The 22,504-nt window shown below is 56.8% G+C and overlaps 2 protein-coding genes across 2 annotated transcripts in view; both read left to right on the top strand.

The window, feature by feature from the left end:
• Positions 1–22,504, top strand: part of ESRRB (estrogen related receptor beta) — a 514,135-nt gene that overhangs the window by 384,364 nt on the left and 107,267 nt on the right. The gene's annotated exons all lie outside the window — the stretch shown is intronic.
• VASH1 (vasohibin 1) lies at positions 571–21,991 on the top strand. The gene is made up of 7 exons (XM_079126745.1): positions 571–3,419; positions 9,263–9,351; positions 10,423–10,479; positions 11,850–11,924; positions 15,048–15,429; positions 17,263–17,375; positions 18,242–21,991. Exons 1-7 carry the CDS (start codon positions 3,108–3,110, stop codon positions 18,312–18,314), a joined length of 1,101 nt encoding a protein of 366 aa, XP_078982871.1. The 5' UTR covers positions 571–3,107; the 3' UTR covers positions 18,315–21,991.

Genomic DNA, 22,504 nt, shown 5'->3' with positions numbered 1-22,504 from the left:
GCTGCCTTTTGTGACCTAGCCTCCAGAGTCACATAGTGTCCACGGAGCATCCCTCCCACATCCTACTCATTGGCGTCCCTACATTCAGCCCCTATTCAAGGAGAGGGAACCAGACTCCATCTTGCTTGGCTAACATAAGAGACACAGGACGGGGTAGAAACCAGGGTCTGAAGAAGGAAGGCTTCCACTGAAATTCTACTGGCCGCTTGTTGTCCATGTGAGCGTGGGGAGGTTACTAAGACTTAGTTTTCCTGTTCATACAGTAAGAAGGTGGCAGTGGCTTTCCAGTGACATTTACATGCTTGAGGTCTTGACTTCTTGACTCTCTTAAGAGAATTCAGCCTTAACTAACTTTCTTGCCATTATGAAACCTTCCCCATCAACTGCACACCTTTGGTTTCTGACCTTGGAAGCCCCAAGAGGTTGTTACTGGAGCTCAGAGGACCCAGAAAGTTCTGTATGGGGGAGAACTTTAAGTAACAGATGGGGAACCTCTGAGGGTCTGGGGATTCTCTTAGGCCCTCCCTGTCCTACCACTGGTGTGGAAATCTCAGCATATCAAGAAATGCAACGGCTGTGGATCTAAGGACTACAACTCAACCTGATAGAGCTTAATGTATTGGTTTCCAGTTACTAAAACGAAATGCCTGAGGCAACTAACATAAAAAGAAAAAGTTTATTTTGGTTCACCATTTTGGAGATTCTAATCCAAAATGGGTGGTGCGTAATTTGGGGCCTGTGGCCAGGGCAGCATATCATAAGGGCAGGGCACAGTAGACCCTTTATATCACCAGTCAGAAAGCAGAAAGAGAAACACATGAGCCTTTGGGAGACATTGGACATCCGATCTACAGCATTCAGTAATCTGCATTTCCCTCCGAAGACTGTTATTCTAACTGAATACCAGTAGGGGGAGAGGCTGTGGCCTTGTAGCAAAGTTCTTTGCTTGCTCCTAGAGAGTTACTACTCTGCGGAATGGGGAGGAGGAGGGTGCATTGAGCCTCCAACGTCCAGGAGCCAAGCACGACAATCAGCAAGCGATATTGTCACTGTCTTCGGGGCCAGCTGACTCTCCCCAGCCAAGACTCCCACTTTCATGTCGTGGTCCCACAATCCTAGCGAGCAGCATCCATCCTGCCAGGTCCATAGGACCTGGGTATCCAAAGTTCAGTTCAATGAGGCGAACTGGAGGTGAAGTCCCTGGGCGCCCCGCTCCCCCAGTGCAGGAACCAGGTGAAACAGGAAGACTTTGCGCCCTTTCATTTCTACTACTAGACGTCCTCCAGTAAGGAGCACAAGCGCCAGGGGGGACTCTTGAATTCATCCAGTGCGGTCACCTCTGCCAATACTTGGGGAAGTTAAGGCCTAGAGAGGGAAGTGATCTATCGAATGAATGTCCCTGATCAAAACAAGTCCTGAACCCGGTCTAGAAGCTGGCTCTTCCAGACCAGTGCTCTCGCTTCCACGCGCTGAGGGCCCCTACGAGGTACCCACTTTGGGAAATTCCCGACCGCAAGAATTCCTTCGGCGCCAGGAATCTCCCTAGAGTTTGCACTCTGTTTGGTCCATTGTAAACTTTCTCCGCAACTCCGCACGGTCTTAGCTGCTCCCGGAAAGAAAGGTGAGAAGGGAGCGAATGCCCCGCGTCCCTGAGATAACTAGGAGCAGAGGGATGGCTGCTGGAGGGGAGGACCCGGCGGGAATGCGCTGGCCCTTTAAGGGGGGGACGGAGCGCATGCGCGGCGCGGGCCGGAGTCGAGCCGGGTGGGCGGCTGGCAGGGTAGGAACCCGGCGGGCAGCAGCCGGGCCGCAGCCGGGCCCTGGGGCTGCGGGGTTGGCAGCGGCGACCCCAGCTTTGCGAGCCGCCATCTGCCCGTGGGCGCCGGGTTCGCAGACTGCTCCCCGGGGACCAGCGCAGCCCGCGCTCGCCCAGGCTTTGTCACTCGCCTCCAGCTACATCCGCCGGCCGTGGCTGCGCGAGCCTGCGGGCTTGCCCTCCCCGCCCCGCGGTCCTTCTCCATTCCTTAGCAGGGTAGCCGGAGCCCGAGCCGACAGCCACGGAGCATCCTTCGCCAGCCCCGGCCGCGCCACCGCCCATGCTGCAGCCGGTCTGGGACAGCGACCCTGCGGCCGGAGCCCGCCGCTCGGTGACCTCAGACTGGCTCCTGTGCGCCGCCCGAGCCCGTCCCTCTGAGCCCCGGGCCCTGGCGCGGGAACCGCGCCCCGCGATGGCTTGGCTGGCGCAGCGCCGCGCCAGGTGCCCGCCATCCGCCCGCTGAGACGCGCCCGGCTGGGGACCGGCGGGGCCTTGGCGCCCCGAGTCTCCGACAGCCTCCTCCCCACGCGCGCCCTTTCCCCACGGTGGTGTCCGCTCCTGCAGGCGAGGGGACTGGGGCGCAGACAAAGCCCACTTTGTGCGGGTAGCGGGCGGCGGGCGTGGAATGTGCGCGTCGGCGCGCGCCCCCTCCCCGCGTCCCGCCAGCTGCGAGTCTCGGCTCCGGAACTGTCGCGTCCGAGAAATCGCGCCCCAGCGCCGCTCTCCCGCCTGGGGGTCCCCACTCGGAGCTCACCAGGCGCCGAGTCGCCGCCGTCCTTTCACCCCCAGGGGCGCGCACAGGTGTGAGCGTGCGAACCTCTGTAGAGGAATTTTTTCTCTTCAACAAAACTGGACGCCCAGTCGGCGTGGGCACCGTGCCTTTGACCCTCCCTTTCCGCGGCCGCAGATCTGAGTTGCCTGGCCTCAGTTTCCCTCTTTTTTCCCCCTGCTGTCTGTCATTGTTCTCGCCGCCCCATGAGGGTGATTTGTGAAGGCTGCCAGGTTGGAGTGTAGTCTCTTTATCCGATTTTCAAACAAAACAAGGCCCTTAAGGCTGAACCTGGACAAGCCACCCCCTGAGCCCCCACTTCAGGTTGATGCACTGATTTTTATTTTTTTCTTACCGAGTAGTATTTCATTGTACAAGAGCCACGCCCTGGTTTCTTAAAGGCGCCCTACACTCTGTTTGGCCATGTGTTATTTCTGCAGCTGGTGTGTGGGAGGCCTCTTGTGAACCACCTATTTTTCCCGCCTCCTGAAACTTCCTCCCACCTGCCTCGCGGATTTAGGGATGCCAGGAGGGAAGAAGGTGATTGGGGGTGGCAGCAGCGGTGCTGCCCCAACTGCTGCTGCCACTGTCGCCGCCCCCACTGGGGTCAGGCGTTTGGAGACCAGCGAAGGGGCCTCTGCCCAGAGAGATGATGAGCCAGAAGAGGAAGGGGAAGAGGACCTGCGAGATGGAGGCGTCCCTTTCTTCGTCAACCGGGGTGGGCTGCCTGTGGACGAGGCCACCTGGGAAAGGATGTGGAAGCACGTGGCCAAGATCCACCCTGATGGAGAGAAAGTGGCGCAGCGGATCCGTGGAGCAACGGACCTGCCCAAGGTGAGGCGTGAAGCATGGGATTGAGGTGGGAGGGATGGTCCACCGGATGAGCTAGGGCAGTGACTGTGGGGCGGAGAGCAAAGTCACACTCTTCTTCTGACAGCTGGGGCAGCAACCACCGGTGTGAGTTAAAAACGACTGACCGGTCATACCTGTCCAGAACTTTCTCAACATTGCTGTTGGGATCATTCTGTGAGGGAGGTTCTCCCCCATCACTTTTTGGGCTAATTCAGATGAACTAACAAGCAAGCTAATGTGGCTTGACATCTATTTGGCTAATGACACTTGCTAAACCAGAGAACTAGGAACAGACGGATAATAAAAGACTAAGGAGATGCAGGATTTCATATGCTGAGAAAATATTTTCAGTGTTACCTCGCTGAATTCTCCAACAGCCTTGCCAAGTGTGGTTCGGGTCGGGTCCCCATTTTACAGATGAGGAAGCTCAAAACTCAAGTAGGAAGTCAAACCAGTAAGTGTCAGAGTGGGGACTGAGCGCCAGGGCTTTGGGCTCCAGCGCCTCTGCTCTGTTGGGCACTAGGTTCTGGGAATTTAAGAATAAAGGAGGGGAAAAAGTGGAGATGAGTAAAGTTAAGTAATTTTTGCATCGGCTGGAACTCCTCCATAACAGCAATCCCCCACTGTGTCACCAGCAAAGGCTGAGGCTGTGCCTCATTCATCTTTGTCCTCCCAGGGTCTCCTGTGTGCCTGGCACAGAATAGGCACAGTTGCGTGTTTGCTGGATGAAAGGGTATTTGAGACTTTCTGTAATGTACAATGCTATATGGAAATTTGTGCCTGATAGATTTTTTTTAAACGTCATCAGTAAGTCAAAGGAAGCAGTGTCCCTAGTACTGAACCCTTTGGGTAGAGGTCAGAGCACAATGCCTAATCCTGCCTGCTCAGGTGAAAGGGAGGACACTAGGGAGAATGGAATTAGTGGCTTATACATGGGGACAAGTGGCCTCTTTTGTTTTTACCAGGTTATTAGTAGGGCCGTTAAAAGATGCCTGGGAAGGGCTGGGGTCATAGCTCAGGGGTAGAGCACTTGCCTAGCGTGAGAGAGACATGGGGTTCCATCCTCAGCACCTCATGAAAATAAACAAATAAAATAAAGGTATCGTGTCCATCTACAACTAAAAAGAATTCTTTTTTTAATGCCTGGGAAAAGGAGTCCGAGGTTGAAGGATGAGCTATTGTCTCATGTTTCCAGGAGAGATAAATTAGATTGATTTTGAATGGCTTCATCATTATCCTCTGTACTGACTTATAATTTATTTAGCTGATATGTGGTTGGACTTTGTTTCCAATTTTTTATTCTTAAAATGAACGCTATGTTGAACATTTTAAAATATAAATTTTGGGATCCATTTCTGAAATTTTTTTCTTTGGGATAAATTTGAGGACTTGCTTACCATGTGTGGTGAGCCCTGGGTTTGTTCCCCGGCACCACACATATACACACACACAAAAAAAAAAAAAAAAAAAAAAAAAAAAAAAAATCAGAGGATATGTACATTGATTTGGATCACCTACCTGTCTGTATGACTTTAGGAAGGTCCCTTTGACCTGTTTAAGCCACAGTTTCCTCATCTGTAAAATGGGGTTGTTTGAGGGGAAGAGCGAATGAGTAACCAAGTGTTCAAGCATTTGACAAACCAGAAAATAGCAAACCAGTACTGTTTGTGGGTGCCCATTGCCTGTTCTCCCCGCTCCCTTCCTTCATGAGGAGGAATGTTACTCAGAGCGTATGTGCCAGTGAGACCAGAGTGGCACACTTGTCCCACGTGAGCAGGATGGCGCCAAGCAGACAGCCTCCTGCTGTTCCGCTTGTGTCTAAATGGGGACACAGGGGAGTGTGAATGGCTTCCTCTGGAACTGTCACCACTTCTAGGGACCAGTGAGCTCAGTAGCAACTGCTCGGTAATGGCACTTAGTCACCTTCGATCCTAATGTACAGGAAAGATATGGATGAAGGAAGGAGTGGAGATGGCCAGGCGTAGGATGGGGTGGGAAGAATTTTACTAAAGATTTGGAAAAATCTGAAAATTCTCCTCAAGCCATGGGAGAAGTGGCCTGGCTGCAGGAGGTTCCTCTCCCACCTTGGCCCAGGGTCGAAGCCCTTAGGGTCCTGGAGGCTTGGAGAAGGGCTGCTGTGCTGGCGGTCAGACTGCGAGCCTCAGAGAACGCTGTCACCAGGGCACCCCTTCCCTCGCAGCCCTGCCACCAGAGCTGGCATAGGACACTTCTAGGGAGCCCCACAGTGGTGGGTCCGGGCAGTGTTCTGTCGAGACTCCGCTGTGTTTTCAAAGCCCACCTGAGCCAAAAGTTGAAATCAGGAAATTTTCCCAGAACAAAACAGGCTTGGCATCTTTTCAGAAAACCTAGCAAATTGGAAACAGAGGCTGCGGTCCCAACTGGCAGCAGGGGCTGGGGAGTGGCTCCCCTCCCCCAGCTCGCCACGCCCTCTCCCCCTGCCAGCAAGCCGTCCAGTTTCTCTTACCTGCCCAGCCCAGGCCCCTGCAGGCTAGTGTGGTTAAAGGAGCACCTCTGGAGTGAGCCACCCTGGCCAGATCTTGTTCTCCCATATCTACTTACATGAGGAGGGTGTGCAACCTCCCTGCCCGCAGTTTCCTCATTCATGAAATGGGCACGATGGGCAATGCCCACTTCAGGAGATGTCGAGCGGAGTGAATGATGGGAAGGACTGAAGGCCTCATTAGGGGAGCGTCTGGCAGGTGCTCCAAAACGTGCAGAGTGGCATGCAGCACACCCCCCACGAGGGCTTTGGAAAAAGCTTCTACAAGGATGATGTCAGTATGGCAAAGAGCAGCGGAATCGAGAAGGATCCCAAAGCCAGTGATGGTGGATGCTCCTCAGTGGCCATTTCCCCTTGCCATTCCAAGCTGTCGACACCTTTACAAGCCTGGTGGCCACTTATGAAACCCAGCTGCTGAAGGTCTAACTGGGACTCTGGCCATTGAGCACCTGCAGAATGGGAATGTGGACATCTCCAAAAGGGTTCCGTTGGCACGCACTAGTACCAGTGCCAGTGGACAGGAATGGAGCCCCTGCTGCAGCCAGACCCTGTTCTAAGCTGCCCATGCACAGCAACTCGTTTACGCCATGAGGTGGGTTCTGTGAGGGTGGGTGCCCATCTTCAAATGAGGCTTTGAGGGTGAAATCCAGGAGACCAGCTCACCTGAATGTGCAGAGCTGCTGATGGTGAGTGAACATTGAGGAAACAGTGCAGTGGGGTAGTGTGAGGCCGGGAGCTGGCCAGGCACTTCCTTCCCGCTTGGCCTCAGTGATGGTGACTGAGGCCCTGCTTGGGAAGTCCAGGCCTCTTCTGACTCTTCCTTTTTGCACACAGTTGGTTCCTCGGCTCTTTTTCTGGACGGCAGGTGCCCGGGTTCTCAGTGCCCTCCTGGGTGCTGCCTGGCCTTGGCCCAGGCCTGGCTCTGCGTGGTTCTTGGACTACAGCTCCCTCCGTGTTTGGAGCTTCTTGTGGGAAGTGCGCCTACACTTCTCCAGGTCCCTGGATTCTGGAAGTGCCACCTGAGGTTAGGTGACTGGAAGGATGTGCAGTGCGGTTTATAGGAAATGGCTCAGCCATTCCTGTGATACCACTTCCGCCCCCTCCACTGCCCACGCATTCTTGACAGAGGGGAGGCCACTGAGCACAGGGTGGTCAGGCAGAAAGACGGGAAGCCCCCACCCCTGGGCTTTTATCCTACTGGTGACTGTAAGTGGTGGCACCAGTTTGAGGAGGAGAGTAATGTGCCAGGGGAAATAACTGTCTCCAGACAGAGGCGTCAGCTGCTCTGGGCCTGTGTGGTTGCTAGGGACAAGGACTGCCCAGCCAGGAAGCAGGGGACCCTGGCTGGGGGAGGAGAAGTGTGCAAGACTGTCTCTCTAGACCAGGGGCCCTACCCTCCTCATCGCTGCCCTTTGTTGGACACTGTCCTGTGTCCCCTTCCATCAGCAGCCACCAGAAGTGAGTGTGTGGTGATAAGTGGAATGCGTCTCTTCCTCCCTGTCACAGGCCCAGCCACCGCAACCACAGCACTTAAAAGGCTGTGCCCCGTGGGCTCCATATCTCCTCCACTGGGAAAGCCCGCCGCGGAAAGGGCAGGAAGAGCTGGGTCCTTCCCCTTCCCACACTGGGCTCCCAGGTCACCTGCCCTGCACACAGAGCCCTCACCTGATTCACGGCAGCCCTGGTAGCCCCAGCCAGGTGGAGAGAGAGAGAGCCCTGTGTGGCCTTGAAGAACCAGGTGGAGGCCTGCAGGAGGAGAGAGGGGCGGGGTGGGACCTCCCTGTGAGGAGCCTGAGGCCACCTCACAGCTGCCTGTGCTGGTAGCCAGAGGGCAGCCAGGGGGGTGGCCTTGCCCCTGGATGTCTGGTTCTCCTACCCAGGGGACCTGCTGAGCCCTCAGAAGACCCTCACTGAGGCACTCTTGGTCCCCTGGGCCTTTCCTACTGTGGCAGCCAAATGCCAGGGCTCAGGCTGCCCTGGCTCCCAGCGTCCCAGCGTCCTGTTCCCTCCCCACCTGCTGGGCTGATGCTGGAGAGTCCCTCCTGAGGAGGACTGTCTGGCTTCCGGTACTGCTTAGGCAGGGAGCTGGTGGGAAAGGAGGTGTTGAAGGAGACCCCACAGGCCCTGTGAGTTCGTTAGACCCTTCCAGGCAGCCAGGGTCCTGTGAGTAGAACCACAACAAGACCTGTCCCAAAGTAAGTTCCCTTGCCCCCCTGCCACTGAGGTGTCCTCAGTAGTGCAGGCTGCACTTGGAAACCCTGGTAAATGTGTCGGCGCTACTGGGGTGGGTGATACCCACAGCTAAAATACGTTCATCTCTCCCTAGACACCACCCTGGGAGGAGGGGACTCTGGGAAAACCAGTTTTGGGTTTTTGTTTAGTTCGTTTGTGTTTTGGCACTAGGGATTGAACCCAAGGAAGCTTTACCACTAATTCACATTCCCAGCCCTTTTTATTTTTATTTTGAGACAGGGTCTCACTAAGTTGCTGAGGCTGCCCTTGAACTTGGGAGTTCTGCTTCAGCCTCCCAAATCACTGGAATTACAGCCATGTGTCAATACACTGGCACGTTTTTTTGTAACTCTAATACCTGTGGCAGGATACTTATGAAGAAAAAAGGTTTATCTAACTAACAGCTTTGGATGATGAAAGTTCAAGATTGGTGACCCCAGGCCATTAGCTCAGCCTCTGGTAAGGGCCCAGTGGTGGTGTATGGCATCATGGTTGGAGAGCAGGGGAGAGAGGAGTGGTCATGCTGCAGAACAGGAAGCCAGAGAAAGGGGGAGGGGCCACACGTGTTACTTTATGATGACCCTGAGATCTGCTTCAAGGTCCATAAGAAGAAACTACCTTCTTTCCATCTGGGAGAAGTCCTCAGTGACTTAATGACCTTCCGCTAGAACCCACCACCTCTTGGCCTCACCACACTGAAGACCAAGCCTCCATCCAACACCTCTGGGGGACAAACCACATCCACCATAGCACAGAGTGAACCCCAAACGGACTGAGCTTAACTCCAATACTGACATTCTCCTTAAGCCATGAAGTGAATGAGTATTTAAAATGCAGAACAGTTGCTGCATCAACCTATGTTTTTCTAAATTTATTAAAGAAGCATAAAATTGGAAAGTCGACACACGTTCCAGTTGAGAAATGCCGTCAAGGCAGGAGGGGAGGTTTGCCCAGCAAGGCTGGGTAAGAGGGAGGGAGGCTGCCTCTCCCCAGGGTCCGGCTTCTCAGGGGTAAATCCTGATGGAAGCTCAGGGGAGCCTCCTTTTGTGACCAGAGCTCTTTCTGTCCCCAGATTCCCATACCGAGTGTGCCTACTTTCCAGCCCTCGACTCCCGTCCCCGAGCGCCTGGAAGCCGTGCAGCGCTACATCAGGGAGCTGCAGTATCCTCTCTGGGCCGGGTCTGTGACCACCATGTAGTTAATGCACCAGAGGCCAGGAGGGCTCGTTTCAGAGGAGGCTGGAGAGGTGCCAGCAGAGCCACCTTGTTCCCCAGCTTCCAGGCACCATGGCCCGGGGCACCTTTGTGCTACCTGGAGCTGAAGGGTTTTTGTCTGATGGCCTGCTCCAGCCCCTGCATCACCAGCCTCCCTGCTGCCTGTGTGTGCCGGGGTAAAGAGAGGAGACTGGCCTTGCTGCAGGAGGGAGGTGGTCCCTGTCATCCTTCCAGCCCCCGCAGAAGCAGCAAGACAGTTCCCTCGGGGGCACTGGAGACCCGTTTTAGAAGTGTGGGGAAGGGCGAAGGCAGGGCACTCTGTGTCCGGGAGGTCACCTGCATGTCCGGGACTTCCTCCTGGTTCTTCACTTTTTCTTTCTTGGCAGGAGACCCTTTACTCAGCCTGCAGAGAGGTGGGCCCCTGAGTCCAGGTTCCCTGTGCCTCTGTCTGAGGGCCCCTCAACCCCTGCGCCTGAGCAGTGTCCTGGGTCCTCTTCCTCTGCCCTCCTGGCTGCAGATGAGGCCCAGGCGGGAGAACTAGTCATGGGTCCCGAATAGGGCTGACTGAGGACGGCAGGTCAGGCCCAGTCCCTCTCCTGACGTGGGGAAATGGCGGTGCGGGAGGGAGAGGTTGGCTCGGGAGCACCTGGCAGTTGGAGACTGAGCCGGACCCCCACCCTCCAGCCTTCTCTGTGTGGAAAAGCCGTGCTTCAGGGAGCCGTCCCCAGCCGCGGCTTCTCACCCAGCCCTGGCCACTGGCTGCCTGCTCAAAGCTCTCTGTCTGAGGAAGGGAGGCTGGCAGAGAACAGGGTGAGAGCCGAAGAGGATGGGGTAGGAGGGGGAAGGAGAGGCACCCGCCCTGTGCCCTTCAGGAGGACCAGGTCTCGAGCATCCTCCAAGGTGCTTTGAGGAGGCCCTCTGTGGTGTCCTTACCTAGCCTGCTCCCCTGCCGGATGCGCAGCCGAAAGGGACACCCTCTTCCAGACCAACCCAGAAGGTCCTTAACCAGTGCCCACAGGTACAATCACACAGGGACACAGTTCTTTGAAATTAAGAAGAGCAGACCTCTGACAGGGTAAGAACGGGACACCCCACCTGGCCCAGGCTCACTGTGGCCCCTGGCTGGGTTGAACCCCTGGGGAGCCCCTGTGGTTTGCCTTTGAATGGAAGCTTAGGGGCCAGGCAGATATTCTCGGAGGAAAGCCAGCCATTGGGGCAGGTAGCTGGCGTCCTATCCGAAGGATGTCGTAAGGCAAAAGTTCACCTGAGATGAACAGCCAGGGCTACCTGGGCTTAAGGGAATCCCCCCAAGTCCATGCTAAGCACAGAGCACGACAGGCAGCACCCCCGCCCCACTTGCCTTAATGATAGTGTCCCAGGTAGATGGCCACCTGGGCTTTTTCCAGCGAGAGGTGGGCCTAGCAGGAGACAGCCCTCCCCGTCTCTGCCGGCAGCAGCCTGGGCACTGGGTCCATCTGCATCGCAGGGCACCTGTGCACTCACCCATTATGCCCTTCTGGCCTCTTCTGGCCCTGTAGTCGAAGGCACAGTGTCAGTGTCTGAGCAACAGGGACCCTCCTGGAAGGCAGGTGGCCTCTCTCACTCCCCACCCTACCGCCCTGCTTGTGGGCTCCTGGCCACTCACTAGAGAACTGCCAGAAGGCCCCAGGGCCACTGAGAATGGAGGAGAGACAGGCTGAGGCTGGGCCAGGCCCCTGCCCACAGACTCAGATTCTTAAAACCCAGGTGAATTTTATATCTTGCTCCACACGTAAAATATGTTTGCTTTCTTATGAAAAAATGCTTTCAATGGTTTATTTACTGAACTGCCCCTCTTGAGGCCTGGGGGCAGAACCCAACCCCCTAGTCCCCTACTTTTGCTTTTGTTCTCCGGTTGCTGAATCCCCAGGCCTCAGGATAGGCTCTCTTAAAATGGCCTGAGTTCCAAGTTTAGGAGCAGGCAGATCACCAGGCAGCTGTCTGCCTGAGATCCCACATCCAGGCTACCGGGAGCCCAGCCGGGAGCCCAGCCGTTGCATCAATTAGCCAGCTCTTCAAAGAAGCCTCGGCTGAGTCAGGAATGCCCACTGTGCTCCAGAAGGGAAGAGGTCAATGCCAAGGTCCCCACTCCCTGCCCCCACCCTTGCAGAGGCCCCAGCACAGTGACTGTCAAGGTCCTGTCTTCCTGCTGCTCCCCTCCCCCAGAGGTCGTTAGTGGAGAAGCCCAGTGTGGGAGAGGAAATGAAAGGAGGGAAGGGACTGAAGGGACAGGGGCCTCTCTCCTCCCCGTGGGTTCCAGCCAGGGGAGGGAGGGAAGGGCCTGAGGTGGCTTGGGGGTGGGGATCTGTTCTGCTAGCACTTCTGGTACGGCCCAGCCCCCTCCTCCCGACATTCCCCCACTAGAAGGGCTGGAGGCATTGTCTTCAGCTGTCTCCTTTCCCACAGGCTGATGGACCTGGCCAAGGAAATGACCAAAGAGGCTCTGCCAATCAAATGCCTGGAAGCCGTGATCCTGGGAATGTATCCTTCTCTTGCCCTGGGAGGCCTGGGAGGCCTGGGAGGGCACTGGCCTGGCAGCTCAGCCTACACTGGCCTCAGCTTCCTGTTCCAGAAGCAGGGAGAGGGATGGAGGCCCAGGACTCTCCAAGCCACCCTGTGTAGCGGGCACTTGACCTCAGGAGGCTCCTCCCCAAGGAGAAGCCTCAGGTCTCAGGCGCTGGGCCTCAGTTGCTTCCTTCTCAGGCTTGCTAGGCAGCTCTGTTTTGAGTTCATGGGCTGTTGTATCACTGCCAGGCATGGTGGCACATGTCTGTAATCCCAGTGATTCAGGAGGCTGAGGCAGGAGGATTGCAAGTTTAAGGCCAGCCTGGGCAACTTAGTGAGACCCTGTCCCCTGTCTTAAAATAAAAACAGGAAGAGTTGGGAGCATATCTCAGTGGTAGAGCACCTCTGGGTTCAACCCCCAGTACCACCAAAAAAAAAAAAAATAAACCTGTCAGAAGCAACAGGGAGGCCCAGTGTTGGTGTGGCAGGACATGCTGATTCATGGAGATGAAGCAGAGCTGCCTAAATATAGGCACAGGGTTTCTTCCCCAGGGGCAGAAGTAGGACCTGTGGCTGGGTCAGTCAGGCTCCCAGGAGCAGCTGCCCTCCCCCAGGGACCCCAGTGAGAGGTGGTGTTTGTGGCCAGTTCTTTCCTAATTGATTAGCACCTCAGTTCCTTTTTTTTTTTTTTGGTACTGGGATTGAACTCAGGGGTGCTAAACCACTGAGTCACATCCTCAGCCTGTTTGTTTGTTTGTTTGTTTATTTTTGATTTTGAGACAGGGTCTGGCTAAGTTGCTTAGAGCCTCGCTTTGTTGCTGAAGCTGGCTTTGAACTTGCAATCCTCCTCCCTTACCCGCACCTGGTTCCTACCTTTTTTTTAATGAGTCAAAATTATATAATGTTATAAAATATTTAAACTTGTACAAATATAGAACAATATAATAAACTCCCATGTACCCATCTCACTGTACCGCTTCAGAGCCAAGTGTGTTTCATCTCTCCCCACCCCTCCCACATTCCCTACCCGCTTTCCTTACCCCACCCAGTACTAGGGATCGAACCCAGGGGTGCTCTTCCACTGAGATACACCGCCAGCCCTTTTTACTTTTTGAGACAGGGTCTCACTAAGTTGCTTAGAGCCTCACTAAGTTGCTGAGGCCGGCCTTGAACTCGTGATCCTCCCGTCTCAGCCTCTAAGCCACTGGAATTACAGGTGTGCTCCACCATATGCTGGCTCCCTACCAGCTTTTAAGCATTTGGCCTGCTGATGGGCCCTGGGGCAGGTAGCCCACCAGCTTATTGCTGCAGAGGAGCAAAGAATAGGGGATAGCCAGGAGGGTCTGGGAAGGACACCTAATGCAGGACCAGGTCCCAGGAGGAGAAGACCGTCAAAGGTGAGAAGCATGCTGCTCCCAGGACTGTGATCAGAGGGGACACTCTCCCACGGACGTACCTGCCTCAAGTTTACACAAAAAGGCTATAGTGCCCCCTTCCCCATCCCCCAGAGGTCCCAAGAGCTAGCTCCACTGTGGCAGTCATTTGTAACAGGAGGGACCCATGTCCAGGAGCCCAGCCAGCACTACCTGTTTACAGAGCTCTTCCTGACTTTAATCCGCTGCCCGCACCTCCCTCAAGACCCCTCGTCCCCTCTCCCTCAGGGGGACTAAAGCAGAGGCTCCATCCCTGCAGAGCACACCCAGATGCTGTTCCCAGAATGACTGTGTTGTCCCAAGGCCTCTCAGGGGTCATTTGGTGACTTGCGGGCAGTACCTGCCTTGGTGAAGGGCCCCTCCCATGTCCCCATCGCTCCCTGAGTGCAGTGGGCTCTTTGCTGTTAGTTCCTGGGTCTTGTTCCCACTGCACTCTACCAGGCAGGGCTGTGCGTTTCTTATATGCTCCGTATCCCTGGTCACTGGAAGGAACTGGGCTCGGTCAGCATTGCGGAATGAGTCTAGTGCTGTAGGAAAACCCATGTCGTGTCTGAGACCCAGACTTAATCCTGGCTGTGCTACTTACTATGTGGCCACCAAACAAGCTCCTTAATGTCTCTGAGTCCTGGAGTCCTCCTCTACGCATGTGGGCCGTGGTAGTGCCTGCTGCTGAGTCTCTAGGACAATCGAACGAGTCATTTTTCTAGGGCACGTAGCACAGCGTGTGGGTGGCATCTGCCCCACACTTGCCCATTCATCTCTTTCTACCCATGTATTCAAGAAGAGTGTTGCTGAGTAACTATGATGTGCCACCCTCTGGGACAGGTCCTGGAGAAACAGCAAAGAATGACAGCCAAGTCCCTGTCCTCAGGAAGTCTCCTTTCTGGTGAAGGAGACAGAAAGAGCAAGTAAACAAAGAAATAAGTAGAATACAGATGGTGGTGAGGGCTGTGGAAGAGAAACGGGGAGCTGACTCGCTGGAGGCCCACAGCAGGCTGGCAGAGGCTGGAGCTGGGCAGGAGCTGGGCAGGGGCTGGGCAGGGGCTGGGCAGGGGCTGGGCAGGGGCTAGGTTGAGGCCCAGGTGCCTGGAGAGGAGAGCAAGCGGGCCATGGGCTGAGAGGCTTCAGGGTGCCCAGGACCGGGTGCGGCAGGCCTCCCGGCTGTGACCACAGCTTGATTCTATTTGAGAAGCAAGGGACAGCGTGTGGCAGGAGGAGGGGGCGGTGGTGAGAGAAGGAGAGGCCGACAGAAAGCCCTGCATCTGTGAAGAGATGTGTGTGTGAAAGAGAAAATGTGAGAGAAGTGGCTGGGGGGACCGGTGACAGAGAACTGCGTGTGATTGACAGGCGGGGGCGGGGAGAGCCCGCTACCTGCACCGGGCTCTGGAAAGCCCTGCAGTTTGGAGTCAGGGGCCCCTTATTAGCTGTTACCCTGGGGCTCTGATGACATCATAGCAGTGGTCATGGTTCCTGTGGAGGGCAGTGCAGGAGGACTGCCTGTAGACCAGGCTTGATGCTAGGTGCCAGGAATCTGGAGATGAACAAGCTTGGCGTCTGCCTTCAGAAGCTGGTGGCCTCGGGTCCCCTGAGCCACAGGCAGGTCCCATGGCGGGCGCCCAGGCCCGCTCCCTGTGCTGGCCCTTTCCTTAGCCGGGGTGACGGTCAGTTACCTCACCAACAGCATGCCCACCCTGGAACGCTTCCCCATCAGCTTCAAGACCTACTTCTCAGGGAACTACTTCCGCCACATCGTGCTGGGGGTGAACTTCGGGGGCCGCTACGGGGCCCTGGGCATGAGCCGGCGGGAGGACCTGATGTACAAGCCGCCGGCCTTCCGCACGCTCAGCGAGCTGGTGCTGGACTACCAGGCCGCCTACGGCCGCTGCTGGCACGTGCTGAAGAAGGTGAAGCTGGGCCAGTGCGTGTCCCACGACCCGCACAGCGTGGAGCAGATCGAGTGGAAGCACTCGGTCCTGGACGTGGAGAAGCTGGGCCGCGACGACTTCCGCAAGGAGCTGGAGCGCCACGCCCGCGACATGCGGCTCAAGGTCGGGCTCCGCCCACGGGTCCGGAAGGTCCCCTGCCTGCCCTCCCCCGATGCCCCACCCCAGTGGAGGGCTTGTGAGGATGAAAGAGGCGATGGTGTGACGTGCTACTTAAATCCAGTGTTTCTCCCAGTGGTCTTATTATCCAAATGGCCCCCTGGGTGGGCAGGCCCAGGACCGTTGACCAAGCAGTGACCTGCGTTGGCAGGGTGCTAGGTCTTTGACACAGGGCCATGGGATTCCAGGCGGCAGAGACTCTGAAGTAAGGACCAGTAGCGGGAGATCCTGACTTATCTGGTGGGAAGGGTGGTTGGGGGCACAAAGAGCCTCCCTACTCCTGCATGTCCAGTCCCTTGAGCCCCCAGCCCCCCAACATTCAGTAAAGCACTAGGAGGTTAGAAGACAGAGGAAAATAGGCCCCAGGGAAGACAAGTGGTAATTTCTTCCCCCTCTTTCCCACCCACAAGGGGGTGTCGGGACTTCAGGGGTCTGTCCTACCCAGAACTGGACTTGAGCTGCTGAGGTGTTGGCCTCAAACCTCTCTGCAGGCAGAATCTGGGGCTCTTGCTAGGTCCAGCTGGACTGAAGGTGCCTCCCCTGGGGCCAGTAGGCTTCCCTCCTGGGTTCAGCCAGCTGCCCTGAGACTCCGCCCCTCCAGATGACCTGGAGCCTCCACCTCAGCTAGCAGCCTGGACACTGGCAAGTCAGCAGCTGGTGGAGCGCCCTTTTCAGGGTAGGAAGCCCGGGGACTTGCTGACAGGCGGTGAGAGGGAGATCCGCCTGGAGCTCAGCCTGCTCAGGGAGAATCTGAGCTCGGTGTCCGGTCAGGGGGTTCTAAGAGCAGGGACTGCCCCAGCCCAGCCAGCCCCTAGACCAAGACCCAGTGGACTGGCAGTGCCTTCCCCCATTTCAGAAGTGGGCTGCAGGGACCCTGCACTAGAGGGGGGCTGCTGTCTTCTGCCCTGAGTGGGTACCCTGCTCTGAGTCACCCCCCATCCTGCTCTTGCTGCAGGGAATTTTACTGTGTCTCCAAGGCTGCAGGTTGGATCTAGAGGTGGAACCGACAGTTACTTGGCCTTTAGTCTTGGGATTCCAAACTGTCAGGCACTAAGGACTCCCTGTTACTTTCCCCTCGCCAGGGCCCCACAGTGAACCCTAGGCTTTGAAAACTCAAGTCAAGCTGACCAGGTTGCCTAAAGAATGATTCATCTGTTTGTTTGTTTATTGTGGCACTGGGGTTTGAACCCAGAGGCACTCTACCACTGGAATACACCCCCAGTCCCTTTTCTTTCTAATTTTGAGACACGGTCTCCCTAAGTAGTCAAGGCTGGCCTAGAACCCATGACCGTCCTGCCTCAGCTGCTTGAGTTGCTGGGATCACAGGCATGTGCCGCCATGCCTGATTTCTTTCTTTCTCTCTTTTTTTTTTTTTTTTTTTTTCTTAATCAGACAGAGTTACTAATCTGATTTCTGCTTGGTTCAAGATAGCCGATGCCTCGCTTGGGTTTGATAGGCTCCCAGGCAAAGCTAAACATCTCCATTTCGCACTGTGACCTGCTGTGAGTCAAGGGGCCTCTCGAGGGCTTTTTATAACATTGTGACAGCCCCGCAGCTTCCCCTGCTTCTGAGCCACCTTCAGGGATGCAGGGATGGCAGCCGCTGCACTTTGGTGCCTGGAAAGTCGATTTGGAAAGAGCCAGAGACAGGGTAGAGGATGGTGGGGGGCTTCCTGGGCCTGCCTGGGGCAGCCTCCGGGACTTGTGCCCTCCCCTCCATGGGGCAGGTTGGCTCTGGGGCAGTCCTGAAGCATGCTTTTGCTTCTTCTTCCCTACCTAGATTGGCAAAGGGACAGGCCCCCCCTCTCCCACCAAGGACCGGAAGAAGGATGTGTCCTCCCCACAGCGGGCCCAGTCCAGCCCGCACCGCAGGAACAGCCGCAGCGAGAGACGGTGAGGGATAGGATTGCGTGGGACTGGGCCCAACATGGCCTTTACCCTCTCCTCTTCTCTGGGTTCCTCTCTTTCACATCCTTCTGTCTCTCTTGTTCCCGCCCAGGGAAGGGATTGGGATGGGTTTGTTTACCTGATGACATCTCCCACAGCAGCATGGTGCCATTTCCCCAAAGAAAAACCCCCCTCCAGGGCCCCGGGCCACCTGTGCTGGACCAGTGGGGTCCAGACAGAAAGGTCAACAGGCAGAATGATGTGGAAAAAGGGTGACCGTGGGGCTCTGCCAGGCCGGGAGTCCTCCAGCCGTCTCCTGTGGCTCAGTGTAGGTGGCTTTGAGCACAGTTGTGCCCCCAAGACTCCCAAGAGTCTGTGGGTTTTGTCTGTGTCTAGATGGCAAAACAAAATGCCAGTATATGCCCAAGCCTTCTGCTCTGAGTCACTCTTCTATCAGCCTGGCTCTTGCTTTAAATATAATTGTCATTTAGGAACCACTTCTCTGGTATGAGCTAAGGGATACCAAGCAGATCTTTGGCACCAAAATGTCCATCACCATTGACTTTGACCTGGGCAGCTTTGTAAAGAAGAGATTCCCCTAGGGAGATTTATGCTCTAAGGTATTACCCACCAGCTGCCACCAGATTAGCTAACTTCCAGCAGAGAGCAAGCTCCCTGTGAGACAGGAACCCCATTCAGGAAGCTCTGGCTAGCCAGGGTTCCCGGAAACACATTTCCCACAGCCTCTGCCTCCAGGGCCCCTGGGAGCATGGAGGAGAGAAGCCAGCGGGGCAGCTTCCCTCGCTCCCGCCCCCTCCAGCTCCCGATCACTCGGTCACTCACTGCCCGCTGCTCTGCTCTCCTCCCTGCAGGCCCTCGGGTGAGAAGAAGCCTTCGGAGCCCAAAGCCATGCCAGACCTCAACGGGTACCAGATCCGGGTGTGAGGCTCAAGCGGCACCCCAGCCCCTGCTTCTGGGCTGTGATCCACCTGCTGGAACTGGCCTTGCTCCAGGGAAGGGTGGGGGCGGGCTGCAGGCCACAGGAAGGGTGCCTTGCGGCTCAGTCCCCACTCTGCTGCCCCTGCCACTGAGCCAAGCCCTTAACTTTGGGCCAAGAAGGCAGTTAGTATTTTATTTGGAGTCTCTGGCTCTACAACTGATGTTTAAGGTATTTAGGGAAAAAAGACAGAGACAAATGTGTGCTGGTGGCTGGAAGGGCGGCGCGCAGGGACCTGGGGCCATGGGCTGGGGGAGGACAGCTTGCTGCCTCTGCCAGTGACTCTGCCCGCAGTGGCTCTCTGGGATCCGGTGCCTCCTGGAGATGGGAAGTGTCTCTGCCACCCCAAGCCTCGGGTGGTTGAGAGGAGGGAGTGTTTCTCCAGCTGGAACTGTCCTGGCGGACACTTGACCCAGGGAAAGGGAAGCAGGGTAGAATCATCCTGAGAAAGGTCTGTGCAGCCCGTAAGTCAGGAGCTGAGTGCAGGCCCCATCAGCCTACAAGCAGGAGCTGATGGCCCAGAAGACCCCTCAGGCCCTAGTGGCCCCACAAACAGTACCCTGTGGGCCTGGGCTAAAGCCAGCAGGGGCTGGCTGGAAGAGACCCAGAAGTGGACCGTGGGTGGGTCTGCGTGCCCAGCCCAGCCTTGCCTGTTTCTGCAGCCTGGCGGGGGGCTCCCGGCAGAGGGTCTGGACTTCGTGGGGGGCCCAGAGTTGCACTGGGGTCCATGTGGCTGTGGGGATCGAGCAGACCTGGGTGCTTGCCCCGGAGCTGCGACTGAGCCTGGGATGATGGGCAGGACCTCAGGCCTGGGTCTTTCCCCTGGCTGTTCTGGGGGTGACTCTGCTGTGTCCCCTAATACTTCAGCCCTTCCTGGGGAAACCAAGAGCAGACCAGGAGAGCTGTGCCCCAGGCGCACCCCCTCCTTTAGCCGCCCCTTTAGTCTCCTGGGTCATGGGGAAAAGGGGCTGCCACTTCAGCGGTTTCTCGGGGCCCTGGCAGAGAAGAAGCCAGGCCCCTGGAGTCATCCACATCCTGCCCATCATCCATGAGACCTGGAAAGGAAGTGAGAGTATGGGGAGAGATTGGCAGGGTGGGGAGAAGGTTCTGGAAGTTCAAAGAATAGGAGGCAAAGGGCACTTTGACCACTGAGAAGGGACAGAGCCCAACACCTGGGGGTGTACGTGAGGAAGGGATGTGGGAGGGAGTATAGGATAGACTGCCTTGGGGAGGAGTGAGCTCCCCACAGCACAGATGACTTCTTGTCAGAAAGCTGGAGAGAGGATTGGGTTATAGAAGGACAACTTGATGTGGTGATTGTTAAGCTTTTATGGAGAGGCTGTGAGCCTGGTCAAGGGAGCAGAAGAACTAGAGTCGTAAACTCAAATGTCCATAAAGACCAGCAGGTGACAAATGGGAAGACTGTAGGGCTGGGTGGGGACTGTGGCACAGTGAGGGCTGCTACAGCTTAGCTGTCCTTACAGTACCAGCTCTATGGGGCCAGATTATCTGTTTTAGAGACCAGAATCCCAAGTTCTGAGAAATCTGATTTTTAAAGGTTGGCAAATCAGTTCAAGAAATTTAAACCCCAGTACACACAAAAGAGTGTGTTTGCCCCCGGAGTCAAGAACTTGTGCTGGCAAGGTGTCCGCTGGGATGCCTTGAAGTGGGACGTTCTGAGTTTTCGGAGGAGGAGTTTTTCTCCAGGGGAGGGTCCCAGCAGAGACACCTCCCCCGCCAGGCGAGCCACCTGAGTTCCTCCTTGCCCTCCCTGCAGACAGGCTGAACACCTGGGTAGGTTGCCCGGTCACCAGAAGGGCCAGAGTGGAATAGAGACAGTTTGGCAACCAGCCTGCCAGGAGATAGGCTGGTGCCTGGGAACAGAGAGGGTGGGCGGGAGGGCGGGGCACTGCAGGGAAGGCCCCAGAGGCCACCGCTCATCCAACCAGCGCTCAGGGCCCATAGCCAGGCCTGATGCACCCTGGGAGGCCAGCTGGTCACTCCCGGCTGGGAAGCCTCACCAGGTTTCTCCTGGGGTCAGTGGACCCCAGGGAGGTGCCTAATCTGCCCCCAGGCCATAGCCCGGGCCAGACCAGTGAAAGGGGCATAGTGGTCCCTGGCTCACTGACCTGTCTCAGCTCTCGGGGAGTGGGGACTGTGGTCCCCATGTTCCCCCACTCCCAAACACAGAAATGGCTCACCTTGGGTGAGTCCAAAACAAGGTCCTTTCTGGATCTGGTTGTGGCTGCTTATCAGCAGGGAAGAAGCCCTAGATGCCTCTGGGAACTTCCCAGAAATGACAGGGTATAGGGGGAAGAGATGTGAGAGGGAGCTGGGAGCTGGAGTCAGGCAGATGCAGAAGCTGCTGCTGGTCCCTAGGACACTCTGACCCACAGGCTCTTTCCTGGGAACCCTTGGGGAGAAGGGAGCAGAATGGAACCCTATCCCAGCTTGCCCTCTGCTGATGCCCACCTGCAATCCCTGGCACTTACCCCTCCTGAGCTGAGACCTCAGGCCTGTGGAGACTGCCACAGGACCACAGGACGCAGTGGTGCTTTTTAATTTATTTTTAACTGTTTCCCATATGTAGCAACCCCTCCTCCCCCCGGGCTGTTTACACAGGCTGTGCTCTCTGGGGCTGGCCTGGCTGTGAGGTTTCTGGGGAGGCAGAGAGGCAGGGACTTTGGGGCCTTAGTCACCATCCATGGTGTCACCTCATCTCACTGCCTGTGAGGGACAGGGGCCTGGCTGACGTGACCCCAGCTCCTCTGCCCTGGTGCAGACTGCTGGCTGAGGAGGGGTCGTGGTGAAGTCAGAGACAGCCGCTTGGTGGAGGTGGCCTGGGGTAGGGGTGGTTGCAGGGTCTCCCCAAAGCCTTGCTCCAGGGCGGGAACACTAGGAAACTGGCTTCAGAGAGCGTTCCTGTCCACCTGGCTGCCGGTCCTCTCCCTCTGTGGCCTCACCACATTCTCATATCCCCTCACCTGTCACTCAGCAGCCCATCCTCACGTGGGCGTGGCCAGGAGCCGGACGCAGCAGCCCTCTGGCCGCAGGATGAGATGATACAGCCTAGGGCCAGGATACTGCTGTGCAGAAAGAGCCAACCGGTGGCCGCTGTCATCTCCTGCCCTCAGCCGTAGAGCGAGGTCCTGGCTCTGGGCCCGCGTGCAGGAAGGTCGCAGGCCGAGCCCCGGCTGCCCCGGCCTGGAGCGCAGGGTGTGCGCGGCCGGCTGCGGATGGGCTGAAGGCAGGAGACGCCTTTGAGGAGCGGGCGTGGGTGGGCGTGTGCGCCTCCAGGGACCACAGCCTCCCTCCAGTCTCCCGGCCAGGCAGGGCTGCCATGGTGCTAGCTGCAAGCCCACTGGGGTCACCCTCTCGCCCTCGTTGGTGCCCCAGGGTCCCCCTTTTGGCTCAAGGCTGATGAAAGGAGAGCCGGGTGTGCCTGGCCCGGGCCCTGTGATGACGCCTGCCACCGGCCGCTTGGCGGCGCGTGGTCCTCCTGTCCTGTCGTCCTTCCTGTGTTGTCAGTATGGCCTCCCTTCCACCTCGACACCTCTCATTCTGTTCTCACTTTCCCCGAGACAAATAAAGTCTCCCCAGCTGGTTGTGTGGGCTGGGCAGAAGTCACAAGAAGCTTCTCGTCTCCTTTCCTTTGGGAGCTGGGGCCCCGGCCCACCCGGCTCCCACCAGCTCAGCCACGGGCTGCAGGCACCTGAACAGAGGGGCGGGGAACCGGAAACCAGAAACTTCCCTGCCGCCATGACGGACCTTCTGGGGTCAGCCTGCTGAAGCCACTCAGCTTGGCGACCTGATCTGAGAGCAGGCCCATCCTGAGGGGCTGTGGGGCTTTTGTCCCTCTTACACCTCCTGGATCGTACTCCCAGGCACCTCCCCAGCTGCTCTCCCTGCCCAGCCCACCACAGCCCATCAGGACAAAGGAGAAAGGACATGGCCTTCCAGGAATGAGCTTACTTCAGGAAACCATAGCAACAGCATCCCAAGTCCGCATCAGTCACTGTCCACAGATTTGGGGGCACCCCTGGATCCACCCAACACACCCTTTCTTCCCCTTCATTGTCCGCCTGGCTGTCCACTCTTCCCATACCCTGAGAAACCCAATCAGTGGAAACACACACAC

The sequence above is a fragment of the Sciurus vulgaris genome (assembly GCF_902686455.1).
Source record: "Sciurus vulgaris genome assembly, chromosome: 2".
Taxonomy (NCBI): domain Eukaryota; kingdom Metazoa; phylum Chordata; class Mammalia; order Rodentia; family Sciuridae; genus Sciurus; species Sciurus vulgaris.
Note: the sequence above shows the minus strand (reverse complement) of the source record. Positions and strands in the feature narration are given on the sequence as shown.

Coding starts and splice junctions, on each gene's coding strand:
- VASH1 (XM_079126745.1), top strand. CDS start 3,108: ATGCCAGGAGGGAAGAAGGTGATTGGGGGTGGCAGCAGCGGTGCTGCC. Junction 10,480..11,849: donor AAGAGCAGACCTCTGACAGG/GTAAGAACGGGA, acceptor CCTTTCCCACAG/GCTGATGGACCTGGCCAAGG. Junction 15,430..17,262: donor CCCGCGACATGCGGCTCAAG/GTCGGGCTCCGC, acceptor TTCCCTACCTAG/ATTGGCAAAGGGACAGGCCC.